Source organism: Lampetra planeri, chromosome 40 (genome assembly GCF_965212315.1).
Source record: "Lampetra planeri chromosome 40, kcLamPlan1.2.h2, whole genome shotgun sequence".
Taxonomy (NCBI): Eukaryota; Metazoa; Chordata; class Hyperoartia; order Petromyzontiformes; family Petromyzontidae; genus Lampetra; species Lampetra planeri.
The window spans coordinates 641,010-665,692 of NC_136146.1; the positions used below are offsets into that span (position 1 = coordinate 641,010).

The window sequence follows — 24,683 nt, forward strand, 5'->3', positions numbered from 1 at the left end:
GAGACATCGCGAAGTTCACGCAGCCCCCCAAACCCCCTCGCTCGCCTGACCACGGGCGTTTCCCACCGCCACCCCCCGCCGCTCTGCCTTCATCAGCCCTGTAAGGAGTCACTGTCTTGAAAAAATGTGCGCATTAGTGAAACGTGTCGATTTCCCCATTGGTATGCACAGAGTGTGTTTACATTCACGCCCCGGTGGGCGATGCGGACGTTTAAAGGGCCCAACTTCAGATGTGCACTGCTCCCTTTCCTGTGGCACTGTTTTAAAATTTTACATTTACTCCTTTTTTTTTTACTTCGATGAAAGTCAACGGACTGTGCAGGAAACGCGACGATCCAAGTTGGAATCCCCGGTGCATGGGTAACATCAGTGGCGAGTGATATCTGTAACCCCCCCCCCCACCTCCACCCCTTCATCAACCCGTATTGACCAGTGTGGTGAAGTATGGTCCAACAACTTGCAATGCCTGACCCAGCAGGGGGAGGCTTTTATCAGGCAGTTTGGGCAACTGTGAACAACCCTCGACCGAAGATGCGGCCGCTCGCCTCCACAAGTGGAGCGTGAGGGAGCAGCCCAACTGGTGACCGTGGCCACCACCCGAGCCAGACGAGCACGCCCACGTGCCGAACACCTGGCCCCTAGGGAGGTCCGTTCCCGGTCGCATCGCAACCGCTCACTCCGCCCTCGCCTGAAGCCGCTGAATGTATCGCGAACCTCGACATCGGACGAACAACAGCGGCCTCGCCAGCTATACGGAGAAGAAGAATCAGGCATTGGATTACCTAAATGAAACTATTTTAATTTTACCAGTTAAGGCCCCACTGAGCTACGTAGCTCTTTTATCAGAAAAAGATCTGGCCACAAATGACAGCTCAACGAAGTAGCTTAGCACGTGGAAATGTATAGAAGCCAAATACTCTCAACGTATTTTTTCAAATTTGGAGGGAAAAAACCGGAGGACCCGCAGAAAAATCCACGCGACCACTGGGGAGAACATGCCAACTCCAAATACACAGCAGGCGTCAGGGTCGGATCGAACCCACGACCTCTTCGAGACCAGGCGAGGTAGTTGACATCCAGCCACCGCGGCACCCAAATGTGCCTGAAGAAAAACCGTACCCCACACTCCGCCGTGACAGCGCAAAGGGTTTCGTACCAGATACAGCTGCTTCCAGAGCACCCCCCATTCCTTGAGAGTCGAGGTCACTTCCAGCACAGTCGAGTCCTCCAAAGGAGCAGCCACCTCTGACTTTCTGCACACGGAGGGGGGGGGGGGGTTTGGGGGCGACATGTACGGCGTGGCAATGAAACAACAGCGCTGCCTCATCCCTCACTCGCAGGGCTCGTGCACCGAGCGACAGGGCATTTTCCGCGCCTTGCAGAGGTTCTAGACCAGCGGCCGTCCTGGTTAATACTGCGGGTGTATGGACGAATAAAGCTCCCTCCCTTCAGTCAAATAATAGTCCGCTATGCTATTCCTAAGAGAGCAGGCCAAGCGGGCCAGCGTCACGGTAAACATTTTACAAATATGAAAAGCATCATTGTACTGCAAATCTATGCTCCCACGTCCATGCTGCCCACCTTGACAATCCCGCACTGACCGGCGTGCAGACGTGCGGTCAAATAATGCCTCAAACCCATGCGGCATGGGGAGGCCCTCATCCAGCAGCGGATTGCAGGAATGGGTGTGCACAAATTTGCACACTTTGTATCATGACGAAAACAATCGATGTTGTTCATCGATGGATAGGTGCAGACCTACTGCCTACCCTCTGTTGTTGACGAACGCCTTCTTCAGGTAGACGTAGTTGGCAGGAAAGATGCCCTGTAGAAAAATAAAAGGTAAACTGAAAATATGAAAATGTCAAGGAGATAATCTATTTTTTTTGCCTCAAATTATGCTGTAGTCTCAGGAAACAACACGGCGCGTTCGTCAATAATACCGCCATCGAAAGGGTACAACAAATACGTAAAGGGTAAACTTGCGGGCAATGGGTCCCTCTTTGTATCAGAAGATGCCCATTGCCTGAAATGTCTCCTCTTATATACTTTGTTTCCTTCAGCACAGTCTTATTAAGGGGTGTGTTGAGTTTTTGTTATTTGTGCACCGCTGGCAATGCACCATAGCAAAAAGATGACAAAACGCAGTTTGCGATGATAACCTCCGAGCGTCTTGTTTGTGATCACATTAAAAAAAGTATCCGTTGCAAGTTCAGCGCTCGTAAATGCTCGCGTTGAAGACAGGTCAGACACTCGTGGAGAGCGCGTCGATCGCCTTTCCGTTCGTTCCAACTTGCGCACACCAAGCGCAAACTTTGAGAAGAGCGAGCGACAGAGAAGCGCAGCAAAGCACACCTGTGCTGTTTTTTTGGGGTCAGATCGCGTAAATATATAAATGTGTCGTTAAAACCCGCCACCACCCGACACAGCCAATTGGTAAGGTTTGTTGCGTAAACAGAACGTGGCCAATTCGTGACCAATACAGCACACCGGTGTGTTGGAGAGAAAATCCACAACATTTACAATCTGAGTACAACGCTTCGCCAGTAATTACAACTAGCTTCATTGGGCGGACAGCCTGATTTACGCGATACAACCCCAAAATAAAACCTACATTGTTGATGATATTGATCGCCAATGGCGGAGCCAGGATTTTCAGGTAGGGGGGGCAACCCCTCCAGCAATGAAAAATGATAGAGGAGTTGTTAGTAAATAAGGACTTGTCCTTGCTTCTTATTCGACGCGTGTGCGGAGATGGCACAACCATCGATCGAGTGTCGAATTCGAACCATGTGCGATTGGCATCGCGCTCGCTGAAGGTATACCGTGTACTGTAAATGCAACTGCGCACAATTCTGTGAGTCACTTATAACCGCTTTGCCGTTACTTATTGCCAATTATGGACTCAGACTATTGTCCTATCATCTCATAGAGTCCCTGGCACGTAATAATATGCTACACAGTGGTAGTAGGAGTCGCAAAATGCAGATTTATTACTAATAAACCCCAATGATCCGATCGAAATTAGGGATTTCGATCGGATCATTGGGGGGGCACGTGCCCCCCCCCCCACTGGCAGTGTTGGTCGCGAAAGCCGACACGTTAAAGTACACCTGAGCGTTTTGCCGAAGCGCCCGCGAAAAATACCCTGCGCACCGACGACTCCACTCGCGGTAGACACAGCAGAACAACATGCCTGCCCTGCATTAATATTCCGCAGGCTCAACACACGGTTGTACAAAGATTAAAAAAAGTACGAAAAGTTTTAACTTTCAGAAAAATATTGCCCGTTTTGTCCGAGAAGGATGAGCATTTGCCCACCAGCTCATCTTTACAACCGACTGAATGATCATATTTTATTTAGGCCCTCTGGATCGCTGATAGAGAGAAAAAGTACGTACAGTGTTATTGTGTAAAGAAAAAAAAGCCTAAAGGCTTCGATCCAGCAGAACAGAAGTCTCACAACCACTTATCGAGGGCACACAAATAGTTACGAGTTTATTTAACCTTGCATTTGAAGGGGAGCGGTAGTGCTGCTCTATCGCTCATCTCAGCCGAGTTTAGAGATTCAATTGGTGGTCAAACCATCAGGACTTGCCCACGGCAGTTCAGCTGGATGGCACGATGGAGCTTGATTATCCCCATCGCGACATTTTTTGGCGTGAGAAACGTGCTATGGCAGCTGCCATCGTCATTGACGTGCCTATTATATCAAATAATAATTATAATAATAAGTCCTTTGGTGACTCTCAGACTGCAGGGAAAAAAATTTATATTGTTCCATGGCTGCCATTTGATATGAATGGAAATAACTTAAAAATATATGCATTTTTAAGTTATTTGAATCGGCACTAGAGATTTTCATATTTTCTGGCTTAAAAAGTGTTTATGTAATGAGATAAAGAATCTCACGAAAATGACCACAATGTTATTTCACCGGAGCTCCGTGATGTGTTTTGGGGTTGGAGCGCGTGGTTTTACTCGGCATGACGTGACCCAATTTTTCACTGCACGAGCTGGGAGCTTTCGATGTGAAGCTTCTTTCGTGACTGCAGCAGGGATTCATCTTCTTGGTTCTTTCGGTAAAGTCATCACGTAGAATAAAATAATAAAATAATAAAAATAAAACATAATAAAATAATTCTCACGACGTTTCGGCCACAATGCAAGCAGGACGGTTGCTTGCGTTGTGGCCGAAACGTTCTACGTGACTTTACCGAACAAACCAAGAAGAGCTGGGAGCTACTTGAGAAACGGAGTAATTCAGTTCTGGAAGAAGCTCCCGGAACGTGCAGCGAAACTTTGTGCATCGAACCGTAACAATCCCGACAGGCATTGGAGAGCTTTACGGCACAACCGCAAAGTATGAGTGTAAATGATCAGTATTATCCCATCGCGGTGAGCATATAACCCATGTTGTAGAGTAACCTATCCTGATAGAGATTTTTGTTATTTCGCATAAGCTTACCTTGACTTCTGAATTTCTGACTGAAAATCCTCTGTACCAGCCTGGAAATGCAAAAGAAAAACCAAAGGTGTCATCAATAAAATAACAGGTAACAAAAATAATCTAAACATCAACATTCACCATTACAATGAGCGTTTATAATTTCGTAAATATGTAACTAAACATGCCATTCGCAAGCGCAATTTACATGAGAAAACCAATACATAATTTGACAGTGGTTCGAGCTAGGTCTATAAAACTACACACTCACACTTCATTGTACGAAGACTCTATCCCACGAGTAGGCCTCAGCAATGTAAGGTAAATTACCTTTTTTACCGGGTAAAAGGGTAAAGGTAAAGGGTAAAGATGTCGACATGCCAAGGCGTAAGGTAAAAGGTAGGGTAAAGGTAGGCTCGTTGTTTTTACCTTTCAACTTTTACCTTACCTTGCCGAGGCCTACCCACGAGTCTCATCCCTGTAACCCTCCACATGCCCACCAGGGTGTTTGCGACACACACCGATAAATGCTTCTGTTTCGCGCTGCCGAAGATCAACCGAGCCGATGCTCCGACCACCACATTCAAAGGTTAGTACAATTATTATTATTCTTTATTCGTGGGAAACCGGGGAGTGGCAGCACACACTGCGCTGTTGAATCCGGTGAGCCGAGTTTCATTCCGAGCCATGGCTAACATCGCTGGACCAGTCCCGTGTGCCCCTTCTCCTCGATCCACCTCATCCGTTCAAAAGAGAGCGGAAAGATGAGCGTGCTTGCTCCGTGTCACTGCCAGCAGAAGGGCCTCCATGAGAGGACGCTCTGGAGAGCTCCTGCAAAGGGGCACTTCTTTTGGGCTACTCTTTCACGCTGTTGCCAGACGTCTTGGAAGAGCCAGGAGTACCCACGCTTGTGTGTGGTGGGGTTAAAATTCCCAACAGCAGCAGCAACAACAACAACCACACAATATGGGCGGCGCCGGTTTGGGAAGACCTTCATTCACAAGTCGATCGATCGAGGCAACGGCTTGATGATGACGATGATAATGCGAGGCAGCAGGCCGGAAGGCGATCTCAGTTGCGGGCCGGCAAAGGAAGAGGCGAGCCCGGCAGAGTCAGCCGCGTGCGTGCACGCGCTCAGGAATTAGGGCTCCGCGCGTGCCACAACGCATTAGCTCTCGCCGCTCGTTGATTATTCGTTTATTAGTCTTGCGGTCCACTTATATTTTCGACGACGAATACAGGAAAAGGGTGAGCTGCGGGGTACACGGTGTCCAGACGCCCGGCATCAGCACGCGTAACAATAGGAGCCCTCCCGCCCCGAAAGTTACAATCTGGGACAACAACAGAAAAGCCAGAGAAAGGATTGTCGCTCATTTCAGTCAGTGCCCGTGCCATTCGCCCCCGCAGAGAGAGGCAGAGAGAGAGGAAGGGAGACTGGCGGCCTGGCTGCGGTTATACCGACGCCACCGGGGGCGTGGAAGCGCCGAAGGGGACGAACACGACGAGGGCAGGCGACGTTTCCCCCCAGCCCCCCCCCCCGTTCATCTCTCGCGGGCGCCCGGATCGGCACGCCGAGACAATTTCCTCCGTGGGGAGGGGTGGGATTCGGGTGACACCGGAGAATGACAGAGCGGCCCCCCCCCCACTGTACATCCTATTACGGCGGATGATGGAGGCATGGCACGGACGTCGATTTTATTTACGCTCCCTAAATTTGAAAACATGATAATATTAGTCTCGAAGGCCAAAAGCCTGATGGCAAAAAAAAATATTCGTGTTATTTACGTGTGAAGACAGAACGGAGGTCTGTTTACGTGCGGGATTAGCCGCGGCGATCCACAACGACGCATCCGAAATCGGTGAATACAAACCCAATATTCGTGGTCAAAATCTGAAAAATGCAATACCTAACAAACAAATAAAATCAGAACATTCGTCCCTAAAATCGACTGTACACACTCACCTATTATGCACGGGTGTGGAGCATTATGAGAAAAAGCACATGCCATGTGAGCAGAATTCAATTATGTGTCTCCACATATGAATACCAAATGTTTGAAGCCATCGACCAATTGGGTTTCCAGATAAATGTCATCTGGCAGAATTTGCTTAACCGAGCAAACTCTGGAGCAGTTTTGACTTGATGTGCCTCATCGGCAGTCAGGCATGTTCAACGAATGCTGCTGGATTACCACCACCAGATGTCATTGGCAGAAGCGTCTCCATACAAAAGCATCGTAATCCAGCAGCATTTGTTTAGCAAGCACGACGAGAAGACGCAAGTCAAACCCGAATGGGCAAAACTGCAATTCATGAGGTCTGTTGCCAGCAGCGTGGTCACTTGTAACATAATGTATTCTTCCCTGTAAGAACAACAACAAAAACACGCAACTCTTCAAAGCCTATAGTTCAATGTGACTCAGGTTTGATTTCCACCCAGTCAATTAAATTAATACTTTTAATTTCATTACAAGATTTTATTAAAGGTTATAATGCTGAGAGGGGGGGGGGGCTCCTCTTGCAGTCCATTGTCTGAAACCGCTCCTGGCAAATAACATCTTGACAGGAGCAGATATAATGTAAAACGTGTACAATTTATAGACTGCCATTGTGAAGTGGAAAGACTCAATGTTTGAACATCGAACTGAATTGAACTGCATAATGAAAAACAATACATATCTGGGCCCTGCAATGTTTATGCGCGGTGCATTCGTTTCTCCCGTATCACCAAGGCGATGATTTATTTAATCCGGGCGAGTGAGCGGAGAGCGAAAATCGAGAGCGGGTGTTTCTTGATGTGCCACGCGGTTTAGACCTGTATCTCTGCACCCGGAGCACTATCGGCGCAGCTGCAGACATCGCAACGGTAAAACTAAATTTTGAACGTGCACGCGCGCACACAGCAGGGTCTTCGACTCCGGCAACAGAAATTTATTGGAGAAATGCAAGAGGAGCTTTGCCGTTCGTTTGTCAGGTGGGCAAAAACCAGAGGTGGGACAAAGTCATTGTTATGCAAGTCCAAGTCGAGTCGCAAGTCATCAAATTCATGACTCGAGTCTGACTCGAGTCCAAGTCACATGACTCGAGTCCACGTCACATGACTCGAGTCCACATCTCAGAGGTGGGACAAAGTCATTGTTATGCAAGTCCAAGTCGAGTCGCAAGTCATCAAATTCATGACTCGAGTCTGACTCGAGTCCAAGTCACATGACTCGAGTCCACACCTCTGGCAAAAACACGAGGGTTAAAACACGTTGCGGGCACACGACCTTGATTCTGACTTAAAAAAAAAAATCTTACTTATACTCTTAACCAATTGTGTGAAAGGTATCACCGTTAAAGCAACGATCTCCTGCTCAAACGAGCGTGCCCGCTGTGCTCACCTTCCCGTTTGCAGCCCCAAGTTAGTGGTGGGAAATTCCACATTGTTATGGCGGGAGAGAATCTCATAGTGGGAGCACCGCTGTTCACTTCCGCACGACATTGCTACTCGCATGATCATTTCCGGGAGCATGACGGGGCAGAATCAGGTCCAACTTTCGAACTCCGAAAAGTTCACTATACCGCTGAGCCACCTGCCTGGTTTAATCATCATGCCGTGGCACCAGTAACGTGAGACAAAGTGTCCGTTCGGAACTCTCGCAGAGCAGTGAATAAAGTGTCATTTCAACTATTTATGAGATCCCTTCAAATGACCATCTTCTTATCCGTATCTCCAACAAATGTTTTGTTTGTTTTTGTTTTAGACAACCCATTGGGACCCACGGCCTTCTGGGAGTGCATCATTCAGCAGCGTTAATTCAGGCCAAGTAAACTCTGAACTGGTTTCAACATAGAGTGTCTCAACAGCCATCAAACTTGCTAAAACATACTTGACTTTTTTTTTACGTGGAGAGAGACATATCGAGGACATCTAGTGCCCAGTTACCTGGTTTGTTACTTATACTGCATTCTACACAATGACACATAAGGGGTGGGCACACTTTTCCTCCATACTTTGTCCTGGCTACAATGAAATTTTCATAGTTTTTCAGTGAAAATACTATTTAACCCGTAGGCTTTATGAAAAGACAATCTTCACGTGATTGTTTTTGTAATTGCAGGTGTCGAGACCTTGGAACCATCGATTCTAACTAATCTTTTTTTTTTACCAGATAAGGCCCACTGAGCCAGGAGCTTCTTTTTCAGAAGCGACCTGGCCACAACTGATAGCTCAACGAAGTGGCTTATCACCATGTGGAAATATATAGCAGCCAAATAATCTAACCCTTATGTTTCTAATTGTGAAGGGAAAAACCAGAGGACCCGGCGAAAAATCCAAGCAACCATGGGGAGAGAGACACGCAAACTCCAAATATACAGGCGTCAGGGTTGGAATCGAACCCATGGACCGCTTGCATACCAGGCGATGGAGTTAACATCTACGGCACTGCGCTTGATAGCTCAGTTCAGTCATGGGTGGCTTAAAGCAGGATTTGGATCCAGTCAGTATCTCGGCAATGCCGGCTCGGCGTTCTGACCCCCGATCCATCCTGGCCACCCCTTCAATTACCTCGAGGGGTCCGCACTGGCAACGGTGTCGAGGCACGAGCGCTGAAAATAACCGTCCGCTAATGCCCAGCGTAAACACAACGGCGGTGTTTGTGGACGTGTCGATCCGCTCGCTCCCGTTGCCAGCGACATACATAAGGCTGAGCCCCTTCCAGGAAAGAACGCCGAGAGGTCGGCGGAGCAGCTCTTGAGCGTCCGCACGGCCGATTCTGTGCGGGTTATTTAAGGGAACGTGCGAAGGGAGGTGGTGGGGGGGGGGCGGCTTGGACAGGGCGCATCGCGAGAAAGGAACGGCGGCCGACGGCGAAGGGACGCGGCTGCCGCGGAGGTGCAGCGGCGAAATCGACTCGCGTGCGCAGGAGCGAGACGGGTGGAGGCTTTGCGAGAGGATTTTTGTTTACGGACGGTCATCGTATGTGGGGGAGGAGGCTGGGGGGTGCAATGTATGTACGTATGTTGAACTTCTTTCGCACCGTTACGTAGCCAACCGTCCTAATCGGAGGTGTGACTATGGGAGGATTCATAGTTCATCATCATGGCAATGATGATGAACTATTGAATTCTGTTTGTTAAAGTCAATGTATACAAGTGTGATGGTGGTCTTTGAGATTGAGTCACTATAACTGTATCAACTCACACGGAGACACTCAGTCTCATATAAATCCCCACAGACTGATGCGTAGACCCATCGACTCACACAGAGCACCACTCACACAGATCCCCACACACTTACGTGGAGACCCGTGGACTCACACACAGAACCAAAGACTTGCACACAGACCCATAGATCCTGCAGACACACAGAGACCTATGCGCACACAGAGACTCACAAACTCATACATAGACCCATAGACGTCTCAAAGAGACCCATGCACTCACAAAGATCTCCACAGACTCACATGTAGACCCATACGAAGGAACGTGACCACGTATGCCTGTTTTTGTATTGTTTTGTTCATGTTTTCTCTGCTTTGACCAGATTTCTGCAACCAGGCCCCCATCGAAAATGAGCATTTATTGCCCAATGGGTTTTACCGGTGCCAAAATAAAATCTGCAATACAGGTGATGACTTGGGATTCCATGTAAGTTGCAGTGCCGTAGCATGAAGTAAGATCGTACGCTTTAATCACACGCATTGTTCATGGTCTGACAATGAATCCCCACTCACTGTCTGATGCCAATCACTACGGCATGCGCATTCGACCGTCCGCCGTTTCTGCAGTCAGTATTCTACATTGCAATGTAAAGAAAAACCTCCCATGTGCTTACAACTACTCTGAACACACCTCTGTTCTGTGCTTCTACATACAAATAAAAGAAATGTTTTTAGCCATCAGCCCAGTAAATTTGTAGACAAATATTTTCCAGCGGCATTTTGCTCAAGAAAACAAAACTCCCAGCCGGTTGCGACCTTCCGGGACTCAACAGCAGTCAGGCTTCCTAAACAAATGCTCTTGGGTTGCCCAGATGTTATAGTTAAGAGCATTTCACACCTCCAATTAGCACGGTGGCCTACGAACGGCGCCCAAAGAAGTTCAACGCACATACACTCCATCCCGACTGTGGCGATCCGAGCAACGTCTGTTTCACGGGGCCTGACTCTTGTGTTGAGACCCGAAAAGTGCAAAAAAAACCAGCGCAGATTTTGCTCTTTTCGATTTAAAGCTTTCGTGACTGCAGGGATTCATCTTCTAGGTTATTTCGGTAAAGTCACGTAGGAGGGAAATAATAAAATAATAAAAATTCTACATAATAATATAATTCTCACGACGTGAGAATTATATTATTATCTCACGACGTGAGAATTATATTAATGTTTTATTTTTATTATTTATTATTTCCCTTCTACGTGACTTTACCGAAAGAACCAAGAAGACAGATTTTGCTCGTTCAAACAAACGCTGCCGCACATAGCTTCCTCTGGAAAGCCACGTTTGAAGGAGACTCTGGGCGTGGCTTCGCCTGCCACTGGCCACTCGACAGGCGATTTCCCCCGTCGACTTCGCGATTTCTAATGAAAAGCAGCAGGCCGAAGGACCGAAACTGATTGTTTTCATTCACACGTGGCGACACGGAGTGTGGAGAAGTATTTGCCTCGTGTATCCTCACGTCCACTTTCTCGCCGAGCATGCGAGGCAAAAACCCGCGGTGACACGGGGAGGGGGGGTTGGGGGCCAACGTAGCTATTATCATCCCCGCGGCCCTGTTGACAAGTCAGTTCAAGCGCATTTGATGGGCCGTCGTTGTGTCGTTGAGATTTTACGACGATGATTAAACGCCCACACCCCCCCACCACCACCTCCTCCGGCTAATCATGCGCGCATCTGCTGCAGCGCAGAGCCCGCTAACACTAAATTTCAGCATTTACGGCGCAGCTGCCGTTGTGTGTGTGTGTCCCCCCACCCCGCGCACGCCCCCCACGTAATCGGAATGGATGGCGTGACCGCTCACCATGCATAGGTGGTAGAGAAAAAAGATCAACAGCCACAGACCTGCAAACATTCCTTGCTGTGACCGATGCTACCAAATGCGTTTTGATGGAATCATACAGGATGGGCTAAATATCATCAGATCTCAGACGTTGAGCAGTGTTGGCCGATGCTTCGACGAGTATTTTAAACTAAACTAAAGCTATTTTGTATTTCACCAGGTGAGGCTCACGGAGCTATGTAGCGCTTTCTCACGAGCCACCTGGCCACACATGATAGTTCAGCGAAGCAGCTTATCATGTGGACATTTATAGCAGCCAAATGCTCGAAACGCGTGTTGGTCATAAATGTGAAGTGAAAAAAACTAGGGACCTGGAGAAATATCCACGCGACCATGAGAACATTTAATTTTCAAATATACAGCTCGTCAGGGTCGGGATTGAACCTACGAATTCCTGTATACCAGGCGAGGTAGTTAACATCTCACCACCGTGGGTGACCAGCAGGGCTTGTGTATGTGTTGTCAGTGGGTTTTCTCCAGGAACTCCAGTACATGAAGTCAAACACTCATTATGCGAATGAACCACACATCCCAATGAGAAGTCACGTGGTGTAAGAGTCTTCAGACTTTAATTAGGATTTCTTGAGCAAATAAGTGGAATAATATTAATAGTTTCCTTGACTTAAACTTCTATCGGCACTGACTTTACATGTCCTTGAACCGGCTTATTAAAAGTGCAGGCGTCTGTGTATGTGTAAAGTTGGGAGCGGGAGTGGAGTGGTTATCGCACTGCGCTACCAACCTGGCCAACCGAGTTCGATTCCTGCTCACGGACAACACCAGTGACGATTTCTCTGAATCGGTCCTATGTCTCCCCTAGGTCTACTCAGCCTAAAATGAGTACCTAGTGCGGTGTGTAAACATCGCCACTGGGGAGACAAAGGCGGCCGGGCGTGGTGCTGGCATCCCACCCCCGTCGTGTGCCGTGCCGGCCTTCATAGGTGCTCGCTAACAGCACTTGCCCCAACAGTCTGTTAAGGCTTTGCGGGATATATGTTTTCCCTTTGTATTTGTACAGCACACACACGCGTGCACGCAGCTCTGTCGGGGTTTACTGTGAAATCAGCAGCAGCTTTCTCCAGTGGCATGTCACTTCTTCAGGTCCATCTACCGGGGGAGGTTTGGCGGGACTGTGCATTGGTAATTGGGGAGCGGACACAAGAGTGCCAGAGCTGATTTGGCACAAGCAAAAATCCACTGGGCAAACCTACTACACCACGTGACAGATATTGGTTTTACGCATATATGTGTTGGATGTATCTTCACATCACACCCACGGAATATATTAGATATAGTTAAGATAATGTTACGTAAAACTTCATTGGTAAAGATATAATTTGAATGTAATAAAAAATGTTTTTTTAATGCAATGGAAGCGATTATTAAAACATTAAATGCAACTGTTTAAAGTGGCATTACACATCATTAAAATGAAGTCACGTAAAAGCACTTACTGCACTGGGTAATTGATTTAATGACGTCCCATGGAATCATATTTTGAGATCAATTAGACGTTTAAAAAAGTAGCCAGGCCGAATTTTCAGATTTTTTTGTGGGACTAATCCTAAAATCAGGAACATGTCACTATTATGTACACATGTATACGTCTCATCACAGCCAAGTCTATTCACGTTCATGTAAAAAAAAATGAGGGGGTGCCCATTAATTTTGGTGGCCCAGAGCCATTGGTGGAAATTCCAATTATCCCTATGAAAACGAATTTCTTTCGAACTACTTTTGATGTGTTAGTTTGCTGTCCTTCCCCTGCGCCCTCTGATTAGCACAATTGGGTACGTACGGTGCAAAAGAAGTTCAACATGCACACATGTAAGGGACCGCATGTACAAATATATGCCTAAAATGTTGCACTGGTTATAAACGATGGGTGATTGGTTAGCATACTTAGCTATAACCTTGCGACCTAAGTGTTCTTCCCCACTCTGGCTAATATCGGTGCAAATTGGCATCTGAGACTGTACTGGGCACTGCCAACCACCCCTCACCAACCCGCACTGAGCAGAATGGTGAAGTATGGTCAAATAATCACGATGATCAATGCGGCGTGGGTGGGAAGGCCTTCATCCAGCAGTGGATCAAAAGCGCTGTAAATTATTAAGGTGTTTTTTGCTTAATTTATATATGATGCATGTTAATTATTAATTGGTAAATATCAAATGTGAGGACTCTTGGGTAGAAATTCTAAAATGTCACTTTGAAGCACGTAAGTGAGATGTATGACGTATCATATTAAAGTATCATTGCTCATCCAATTAGAGAAAATTAAGATAACAACAGCAATATGGTATTCAAGTATTTGTAAGGTTTAAATGCTAAACACATCAATTATGGAGGTTATACACACTGTATTTGGATCCTCTGTGTGTTCAGATTTTTTGTTTAAAGGAAATTGGCCTTCATGAATAATTTAACCCGCAGACTTTTGTTCACTACACGATTGCATCACCGCTAAGCACTATGCTAAACACCTACTTGGACAATAATTCTTCATAATGTGCAGATAACTCTCAATTATCTTGGGTAATGGCGGTGGGGTGGGTGCAGTTTCCACATTTTAAACAAATGCAGGGTTAATGCAAAACACATGCAAATTAGGCTATGGAGTGGTATTTATTGTCTACCGTTGTGGAATGTGGGTGAAGGTGCAGGATGCGTCGTCTGTCTTTACCAAACGTTCATCAATTTGCTTCGAGTTTTTAAAGTTTATTTTGTTTCACCAGGTGAGAACGCTCGAGGGAGCACAAAAAAGGCCCTCATTTGCCAGCGTGACCCCCGGTGAGAGGGGTCACCAAAATGACAAAACCAAACCAAACATCTGAACAAAAATAAATTGCGTCTATCACGCGAGGTATTGAAAACATTGCCAACGTCATTCGCTGCAGTGTGAATCGGCTCGGGCAGATTATCTCTCCGCATTGAACGGTGCAAATTACGAAGCGAAACCTCCACACGAAACGTAAACATTAAACGGACGTAGGGTGACTGTAGCACCGTCGTGTAAAGAAATACGGGTAGGGCACGTGTCAAATGCAATGGAAAGTTTAGTAACCACAAATAATCGACAGTTTTGCCAACTTAACGACGTGGTGGCAGCCACACGGGAACTTGAATCACTCACCGACCCCCGACGAGTGAGCAGGCAATAATTAAATTAAACGTGCATAAACGTGAACATATCTCCATATACATAAAATGCAAACTTGTGAATATGTGTGTCTGTTCAAAATGTTCCGTGTACTTCCCGACATGCAACAAACTGCAAATGTGCCATGTGGGTACTTTCCAGACTGTGCACCATGCAAACATTATTAAAATACACTTTTGGTTTTTTTTTGGGGGGGGGGGGGGGGGAGCTCAATAACGCTTATATTTTTTGCACAGCGAGCTGTGACGTCAAATCTGTCACGTGACCCGCGCATGTGTTCCAAGTTCCAAGTTCATTTATTAGTTATAGCCCTGTGAGCCATTCGGCTCTTGAATCGGGTGCAACCGCAACAAACAAAAAACTAAAACATAAACAAGAAAACATCTTAAAGTGACTATGTGCAAACAGAAAATCCAACAAAAGACAGCCAAATATTGCAGAAAAAACACTGTGTACGCAAAAATCCCAGTGGGATGCAAGTCAAACAACAACAACAACCACAAGACAACTTAGATTAAGGCCATCAGTCTAACTCTGTACTACAACAAACAAACATGGCCAAACCAAATAGTGCAGGATGACGTGATTGTTGTTAAACCCCGATCACGTTTCGAGATCAGAGGCGGAGGCCAGTTTACCATGGGAGTCCACTTGATACAGTAAATCTAGCTGTGACGGTCCCACCTGATGACGGAGACTTGTGTTGCCTCCGAAACGTCGTGATTTATTATTTTATTTCTATAATTATTTCTATTATTTTTATTTTATAATTTATTTTTACCTACGTGACTTTACCGAAAAAACCTAAGAGTATGAATCCTTGCAGTCACGAGAGCTTCAAATGTAGAAGGAAGGATGGTGGTTAAAATCCCAGTGCGGGGTCGACTCCGCCCTTTGACCCTTCTCGGGTCAATAAATAAGTCACCATTTGGTGCGAAGCGATCAGTGGTTGCCCTATGTATAGACTCGTTAGCTCACCACAGCAATGTGGGATTTCCACCGCTGGTTCATCTGCGGAAAAGAGCGCCGCGGCTCATCGGAATTCATCCTCCAGTCTAAAGAAAGATTACACTGGTCAACAAAATTTTTTTTTTCTGGCCTGGACTTTTGCAGCTATTTTAGACTAATTTCAGGGTGTTGATTCCAAATCTGATCTCAGATTTGCTCTATCATATCTCATTTTTATGCTATCGGCATACCCCATTTTCATTGATTTTACCCAAAATTAACTCTGTCACTTATGATTGCAAGTTGTTGCGAGTCAGTGACTGCTTTAGTGTTAAAATATGGTGCTATATTTTTAGGATAGTGTGTTTATAATATCATTTTATGTAGATATCCACATTTATTAAATATTTTTCTTCTGCAGTTTTTATTGAAAATGCAATATTTTATATCTCAAAAACCTGATGCGATAGACAAAAACTGATGCCAGATTTGGAACCAGCACCCCAAAATTACCTTAAAACCGTTGGAATACCTTATGCCAGAAAAAGTGTGTTGACCAGTGTTATCATTCCCTACCGTTGGAAATTCGTTCATCTGACGATGTGAATGCTTTTAAATCTCGTCTCAAATTCCATCCGTTTATGTCAGTTTACATAATTCTATTCGGCGTCTCTTTCCACATCCTTATTCTTCCAAGGTGCCTTGAGACGTTAGTGGAATGCGCCTTAGACACAAATCTAAATTATTATTGTTAAACCATTTGGTTTGGGTGCATTTAGGTTGAGCTCACCGGCACTGCCGGTGATTAACCGCGAACGTGACGCTTAATCACCGAAGCTTTGCTGAATTACGGTGATGAAAAAGATCAGGACATATATTAAAATGAACGATGCGCATGTGATAATACGCAAGAATAATAAAATGTTATAATATGCAGCACTATGTCAATCCACTGCTTGATGAAGTCATGGGGGGTTGTTTGACCATACTTCACCATGCCGGTCAGTGGGGGGCCAGAACCGATGCAGATCTCTCTTGACAATGCATTTAACAGTGATTGCAAATCGAATTCAGGTCGCCTGGTTGACAGAGCAGTGTGCCACTAACTGACCATGATCTATCCACTGTTAAATAAACGCCTCCCACACTCGTCACCACCATTCTCATTGTATTCAACTTGGATTTATGTAATTAAACAAAACAAATATTATAAATATATTTTACAGGATATAATGGGTGTCACGATGTCGAGATGTTAACTACCTCGCCTGGAGTACAGGAGGTCGTGGGTTCAATCTCGACTATGACGCTTAGATATTTGGAGTTTGTATGTTCTCCACGTGGTCGCTTGGATTTTTTTCAGGGTCCTCCGTTTTTGCCTCCACATTTATAAACATGTGTTTAGAGTATTTCGGTGCAAATATATTCACGTGATAAGCCACTTTGTTGAGCTTTCATTTGTGGCCAGGTCGCTACTATAAAAAAAAAAATCTATATTAGCTCAGTGGGCCTTACCTGGTAAAATAAATAAATAAAATAGTTTAGTGTAGCATCATATATTGTACCGTGTCCTTCTAAAATAAAACACTCATATAATAATTTCAACATTGATAACATTGCATTTAAAAGCAAAAAGCTGAAAAGAACCCCTTGTTAATAACACTGCCTTCAAATTCACACACAATAAGCAATGCATTGGACAAGAGCCCTGCTTTTTGTGGCACCATAGATTCCAGGAAGGACCATTGCCCAGAAATGTGGCTGTAATACATTTTATTTCCTTTCAAGGCCACGGTGTCGCTGGTGAATGTGTCGAGTGAATTTTGTTATTTGTCCATAATAAAGGTTTTTCTTTCTGGGTAAGATCGCGTAAATATAACGTGTCGTGAACCCACCACAACACACCGGTGTACTGAAGTAGTGACTAATTGCCACGTTTTAGTTTACGTGACAAACCTTACTAATTGACAATGAAATTACAGTTTAATATCCAAGTCCAATTTACCATGGGAGTCTAGTTTACTATTGAGTAAGTTTACTACTTACTAATGTCCTGCTGTCCCCTGTTCACATCGCAGAAACGTGGGTGGAAATTCCTATTAAAGGGTCAAGTTCTCGTTTCATTGTCCTCCGGAGGGATGATGGGACGGGAGGATTTCTCCACAAATCTGGCTGTCGCCTAATGATGCTGGTTGGAATTACTGGCAAAACATCGTACTCGAATTGTTAAAGTTGTGGGTTTATGTGATAAACCTTACTAACTGTCGGGTGGTGGTGGGTTTCACGACACATTTATATTAACGCGATCTAACCCCAAAAAAGCCCCCTGTATTATGGAAGATTTAGAGGTGGTTTTGGCGGCGGCCAGGTGGCTCCGTTCGTCAACCCCAATGGCAGAGCACCGAGCCAGCAGCGCTGACACGTTGAGGTTGAATCTCAGGTGGCCACTCCACTTGAAAATTAAGTCAACGTTCGATTTTTGCTCACGTGAATACGGCCATACAAATAATATGTTGTACTTAATGTAGCTTTGCCCAACTAAGAGGGCTTCAATCTTGACTTAAAGCTTTCGTGACTGCAGGAATTCATATTCTTGGGTCTTTCGGTAAAGTCACGTAGATAGGTTCAAATAATAATTTTCTGGCGGCGAGATGTTAACTCCCTCGCCTGGTATACAGGAGGCCGTGGGTCCGATCCCGACCATGGCGCCTGCTGTATATTTAGAGTTTGTGTGTCTCTCTCCCTGTGCCCGCGTGGATTTTTCTCCGGGTCCTCCAGTTTTGCTCTTCACATTTAGAATCGACGTCACGAGTTCAGAGTATTTGGCTGCTATACATTTAACACGATGTTAACTTCGTTGAGCGATCATTTGTGATGGCCAAATCGCTTCTGAAAAAGAGATATACAGCTCAGTGGAGCCTTACCTGGTAAAATAAAAAAAATAGCAGTAATAGTGAAGAGTAGATAGGCACTAAAACCAGGGACAGAACAAGGCGGGCTAAAGAAAGTATTGCAGAGCCTCCTGTCAGCTGGACCTATGAAGTATGTCTGAAGCAAATGTCAAACCTCTCATGCCAATTTCAGGCTGTCCCCCATTTAACATCACTTTGTCAATCCACCGCTGGATGAAGGCCTCTGCACACTTGATTAGTCACGGAGATCGTCTGACCATACTTCACCACGCTGGTCAGTGGACAGCCACGTGGCGAGTGGTATCAGCACTCGTCCTGGGCCTCCCCTAGGTCGACTCAGCCTTTAACGACGAGAAGCTACAGCAGTGGAGAGATAAAGGCAACCACGCCCAATGCTGGCCGCACCACTCCCGTAGCGTGGTGCATGTGCTCGCTCAACAGTACTCATCCCCCAATGGTCTGTCACGTGACACGAGAGGAATTCTTTGCATTGTGTGCAGCAGACATTCAACGTACCTTCACATTTCTCCAAGATCTGAACGCACTCTCCGATCTCCAGAGGCAGGGCGTGTGACACCGGGGCGCAAAAGTTACTGACCACTGTGGAGACACACGCAGCGACGCACAGAGCACTCACAAGGAGGTACAACCAAAACCCACAACAAAAATCATCAAAACCACTTGCGATTACCATATTCTCCACAAGACAAGATGCCCGGGAAGGTAAAAACGCACGCAAAACTGGTGCATAAACAATACATCCATACAATGCTGGTCTCACACGAACACACCCCTAACGGATTATGAGATGCACCTCCAAGCTTTTGGCTTTAAAATATAGGGGGGAGGGGGTGAAATGTGTAAAATAAAAAAAAATGGAAAATACGGTAATTGGCAAAGTCTGCAAGGACACATAGGACGACTTATTAATTGAATTGTTGTTACTAGTTTCTAACAGGCAGTGTGAAAGGGATCTTTGTTCATCGTTATATTGGCTCCATGCTTAGAAATGCACGCATCTGCGCTGGCAGAATAGCGCACCAAACAAACTCGACTCCAGGAGAACAACAGGTTCGGCTCAATTAATCGCTTTAAAATTAACGAAGCTCACATTGCTCGCGTGCGGCCGATCTCCCAACACATCGCCGTGCACTCGGGACATTGTCCCCAAAAGCGTCTTGCATACGAACAATGCCAGACACGCGCAATGCGCACGCGGCAACTAAAAACAACCGGCTCTCGAGTCAAGGAGGTAATCATAGACGCGGGCGGCACAATTTAAAAGTCGAGGTGTTATTTACATCCATAATCAACGTTTTTGGGTTTAGATCGCGTTATTTATAAATGTGTCGTAACCCTCCACCACCCGACACGGCCAATCAGTAAAAATGTGTCACGTTGACAAAAGACAAATAGTTCACTGCTTTAGCCCACCGGTGTGTTGAAGCCACAACATTTACAATTTGAGTACGACGTTTCGCTGGTAATTGCATCCAGCATCATCGGGCAATTCGCCAGAATGGTGAGGCTCTGCTGTGTCTCCCGTTCTTATATAGAGCAGCAGCAGGGTGACGTCATCATTAACTCATTAACTCATCAGGTGCAAAGATTCAAGGGGGGAGTGATTGTAATTATATACTAGATTAGTAATCAGGCTATTGTTACGATGCGAGTTGTAGATTAGTAATCATTTGGAATGTGTTTTATTGTGATTATGCTACATTAGTAATCAGTTAGTGTTTGTTTCCCTTATAAGGAATTGTAATGTATCTTATTTAATAATACGCTTCCAGGCCGCACTAAGCCTGTAGCTGTCTGAGCGATTAAAGTTATTTCTGTTTCTCTCAATTTCAATCGATTCTCTAATTAGTCTTTGCCAGTAGTAACTAGTTTTACACAACACTTCCACGTTGTCAAAATCAATTGAGTGTCCCTGTTGGCATGCATGTTCTGCCACTGCCGACAGTTGTGTTTGTGATAGTTTAATATTTCTCTGGTGTTCTTTTAGTCTTACACTAACGTTACGCCCTGTCTGTCCAATATAGCATCTGCCACATACACAATTAATCCGATATACACCCTCTGTTGATAATTTAGGTAATTCGTCTTTAGTGCACGTTACTAGTTGTTGAATTTTGTGTACTGTACCAAATCTTACTGTAATGTTTTGCTTTTGCAAAACACGGGCTAATTTGTCAGTTACTCCTGAGATAAATGGTATTTTTATTGTTTTAATAATCTGATCGCTTTCAGCAGTGTTGCTTTCGATCGTGATTTGGCTTTTAGTGCTCTGTTAATTTGAGCATTATTGTAGCCATTCTGTCTTAGTGCTTCTTTAACATGTTTAATCTCTCTCACTAGACTTTCACCATCTGACACTGTTTTAGCCCGATGTATGAGCGTCTTGATAAGAGAGGATTTCTGAGCTGGGTGATGATGCGAATCTGCATTCAGATAGGCATCAGTGTGCGTTTGCTTTCTGTAAACACTGTGTGTTATTTTACCATTTAGGCCATGCCCAAGTAAAATATCCAGGAACGGGAGTGTGTTATTCACCTCCATTTCCATGGTGAACTGAATGGCCGGGTTTTGTGCATTGAGATGATTTAGAAAATCGCTAAGTGTATCTTTACCATGTGGCCAGACAACCAAAGTGTCATCCACATATCTAAACCAAAAGGATGGTTTTAATGTGCTCGAGGCAAGTGCTCTGGTTTCAAAGTTTTCCATGTACAAATTTGCTATAGCAGGAGATAAAGGAGAGCCCATTGCTGCTCCCTCCCTTTGTTTAAAGAATTCGCCTCTCCATAAGAAGTAAGTGTTATTTAAACAATGGTCTGCGAGTTTCGGAATATCTTTTGGTAAACCTGTATTCTTTACCAGTGTATCAAGTAATTTAAGCGACTCGCTCACTGGAACCTTAGTGAATAGCGAAATCACATCAAAACTCACCAAAATATCATTTGGGTTAAGTTTAATATCTTTGATCATATTCACAAGATGTTCTGAATTTCTTATGAATGATGATGTCCTACCGATGTAAGGCTGTATTTGTTTAGTTACATATTTTGCTAATTTATATGTGGCAGAGCCAATTGTACTGACTATAGGTCGTAAAGGGATGCCGACTTTATGGATCTTTGGTAGCCCATACAGTCTAGGTGGTTTTGAAGCCCTTGGCTTAATTAGGAATTGCTCATTTTTTGGGATTAATGAATTTGCAATGATTGCAGTAGTCTTACGTTCCAAAGTATTAGTTGGATCTCGTTTAATTTTAATGTAGGTACTTTCCTCTAATAAATCTTTAATTTTATTATCATAATCGGCTCGTGACATCACTAATTAGAGAATCGATTGAAATTGAGAGAAACAGAAATAACTTTAATCGCTCAGACAGCTACAGGCTTAGTGCGGCCTGGAAGCGTATTATTAAATAAGATACATTACAATTCCTTATAAGGGAAACAAACACTAACTGATTACTAATGTAGCATAATCACAATAAAACACATTCCAAATGATTACTAATCTACAACTCGCATCGTAACAATAGCCTGATTACTAATCTAGTATATAATTACAATCACTCCCCCCTTGAATCTTTGCACCTGATGAGTTAATGAGTTAATGATGACGTCACCCTGCTGCTGCTCTATATAAGAACGGGAGACACAGCAGAGCCTCACCATTCTGGCGAATTGCCCGATGATGCTGGATGCAATTACCAGCGAAACGTCGTACTCAAATTGTAAATGTTGTGGCTTCAACACACCGGTGGGCTAAAGCAGTGAACTATTTGTCTTTTGTCAACGTGACACATTTTTACTGATTGGCCGTGTCGGGTGGTGGAGGGTTACGACACATTTATAAATAACGCGATTTAAACCCAAAAACGTTGATTATGAATAACATTGGTCGCGAAAGCCTACGTGTTAAACTGTTATTTACATGGCCGCGTGACGGAAAAGACCGCGACTGCGTAGGGGCGGCCGATCCCCGTGCGGGGTTAACAGCGGCGCGCCTCGTGTCCCGACGGTGTTTCCATGGTGGTCAGCACTGGCATGGATATTTCTTCGTTTTTATTTCTCGCGCGCCGAGGAGATCGATTGGCGATGGGCGCGCCGGGCCCCCTTCGTGCAATCCCATGACGATCGCGAAAGCGAGCAAAGCCAAAGCATAGGGGGCCCCAAGATGATCAAGGAAGGGCCCCCCGCCCTGCTCTCCCTCCCCTCGGCCCCTCCCCCCATGAATTAATGACAATAAATAGAGGTATAACCCAATAGCGGCTCAAAATTCGAAACACAATAAGCTAATTAAAATAAACAGCCAATTTATAATTTCTACAGCACCTGCATCTCTCTTTTCACATCTAACCACGCCTCTACTTTTGTCGACATCTTTCTTTGCATCTCTGTCGCGTGCCTATATCTTGACGCCGGCCACCCAGGGAGCTACTCTTGAGACTAACGTCCCAGGATCTTTAACATCCGCTGTGAAACAGACGGCGCGCAGTGTTGTTGTGGTTAATGCACGCCGCGGTATTAATCGGGGCGGCCGCTGGAATGATTGAACCGCCGGAATCGGCGAAAACGTGCTTCCGCAAAGCCGCATCACCGCCAAAACTAAACAAACAAAACAACGCAACAATTGTGTTGAAAAACGACGCGTTTTTTTTATATCACCCACATACACGAGTGTTTGCAGTACGGATGAAAACCATAGCCTGGTCGAGAAGTGGAAAGCACGCGTGGCCCTGTAGCCCACGCTCCATTCGTCTCTGCTTCGGGGGCCCCACTGGATCAGCACAACCGCTACCCACTAACCGCCCCCTCCCTTCTAAACCACCGGCCACGTGGATGCGTGGCGAGCCCGCGGCTTGCCGCGCCGTGGGTGGGGTGCGCGTTGCGGTTGTTGCCGTCAAGCTGTGCCACTCGATGCCGAACGGCGGCCAAAATGAGCCGAGCGATGGCCAAAAGCCACGGGCGGGCGGGCGGGCGATGACGACGCTTCGGATGTCACCGCACTCGTTTAATCAACCACAGGCGGTGGCTCAGAGGCACCCAAAGTCAGTGCCGGATTAAGCTAGTGCGGGGCCTGTAGCATATGTTATAAAGGGGCCCTAAATAAGAAAAAACACAAATATTAAAACACATATTTTTTATTTGTATAGTAAAATTATTGTATTTTTTCATTTGCTATGCAGCCAGATAATATGATAAATCGCTAACCTTAAACACCCAGTCGTTCATAAAAATTGAAGGCGGTATAGTACTATAGTAATAGAGCAAGTGCAGAATCACTGAACCGAAATTGATAGCTTGAAAGCATTTCGCGCCGGGGCCCTTGAAAGTGCGCAGGGCCCGTAGCATATGTAGCTACTTTTGCTACTAGAATAATCCGGCACTGGTGCCAACGCACCCACGGCCACGGACCTAGTCTCGTCTGTCGAGCCTGCTGGTCCAAGACAATCTGGATCGCCGTTGCCTGTGCACACACGCGCCACTGATGTGAGCTACAAGCAGCGTCCAGTGTATGAACATTACCAAGGGGACACGCAACGCGTTGAGCTAAAAATGAATCCCAGTGACCAAGTCGAAGAGCACAATGGAAAGCTTTAATAAGAAGTGCTTGTTCAATTACACGCATGAGAGTGACCTGCCCGATTGAGTGTGTGAGCATGGTCACGGACCCCCTCGTTTCGCCGGCACAGGCTGTCCGGGCGAGTCCATTTAGCCAGCGTCCGCAAAGCTCAGCATGCTAATGATGAAACGCCTCTCCAGGTGCTCAGTTTACACCGAGGCAGCCTAAACGGTGACAAAAGCGAGGATTCGTAGACCGGCGGGCGGCTGGTCTGCACGACCACGAATCAAGACTTGGGCTGCTGAGGTCGTGGCGTGGCGTGCTAACCACCAGGCAATGCCATCATCTTCTTACCGCATGCTTGGCATCATCGCTCATGCTGGCGATCGATATTCAGGCTGTTTAAACAGATGTAAATGGCGTCGATTCATCCACTGAAATAGGTTTGTGCGTCCGAGAATCGATTTGCCTGCTTTTTATGCAAATTCTATTTAAAAACAAAATGACGTGTAATTTAATGGACAGCCTTTATCAACGCACTGCTGGATGAAGGGCTCCCCACACCTTTTACGGCGGTGGTGGATTCTTCAC

At 45.7% G+C, this 24,683-nt stretch overlaps 1 protein-coding gene across 1 annotated transcript in view; it reads right to left on the reverse strand.

Moving 5' to 3' along the window:
* Window positions 1-24,470, reverse strand: part of DOCK3 (dedicator of cytokinesis 3) — a 181,873-nt gene extending 157,403 nt beyond the window's left edge. Inside the window, exons 1-6 of the mRNA XM_078612853.1 lie at window positions 24,447-24,470; window positions 23,945-23,996; window positions 19,029-19,112; window positions 4,469-4,509; window positions 1,770-1,825; window positions 1,157-1,253 (exon numbers count right to left, since the gene is read on the reverse strand). Of these exons, the coding sequence (XP_078468979.1) occupies window positions 1,157-1,253; window positions 1,770-1,825; window positions 4,469-4,509; window positions 19,029-19,112; window positions 23,945-23,996; window positions 24,447-24,470 (354 nt within the window). The remainder of the gene's footprint in view (window positions 1-1,156; window positions 1,254-1,769; window positions 1,826-4,468; window positions 4,510-19,028; window positions 19,113-23,944; window positions 23,997-24,446) is intronic.
* Between the last annotated feature and the right edge of the window lie 213 nt (window positions 24,471-24,683).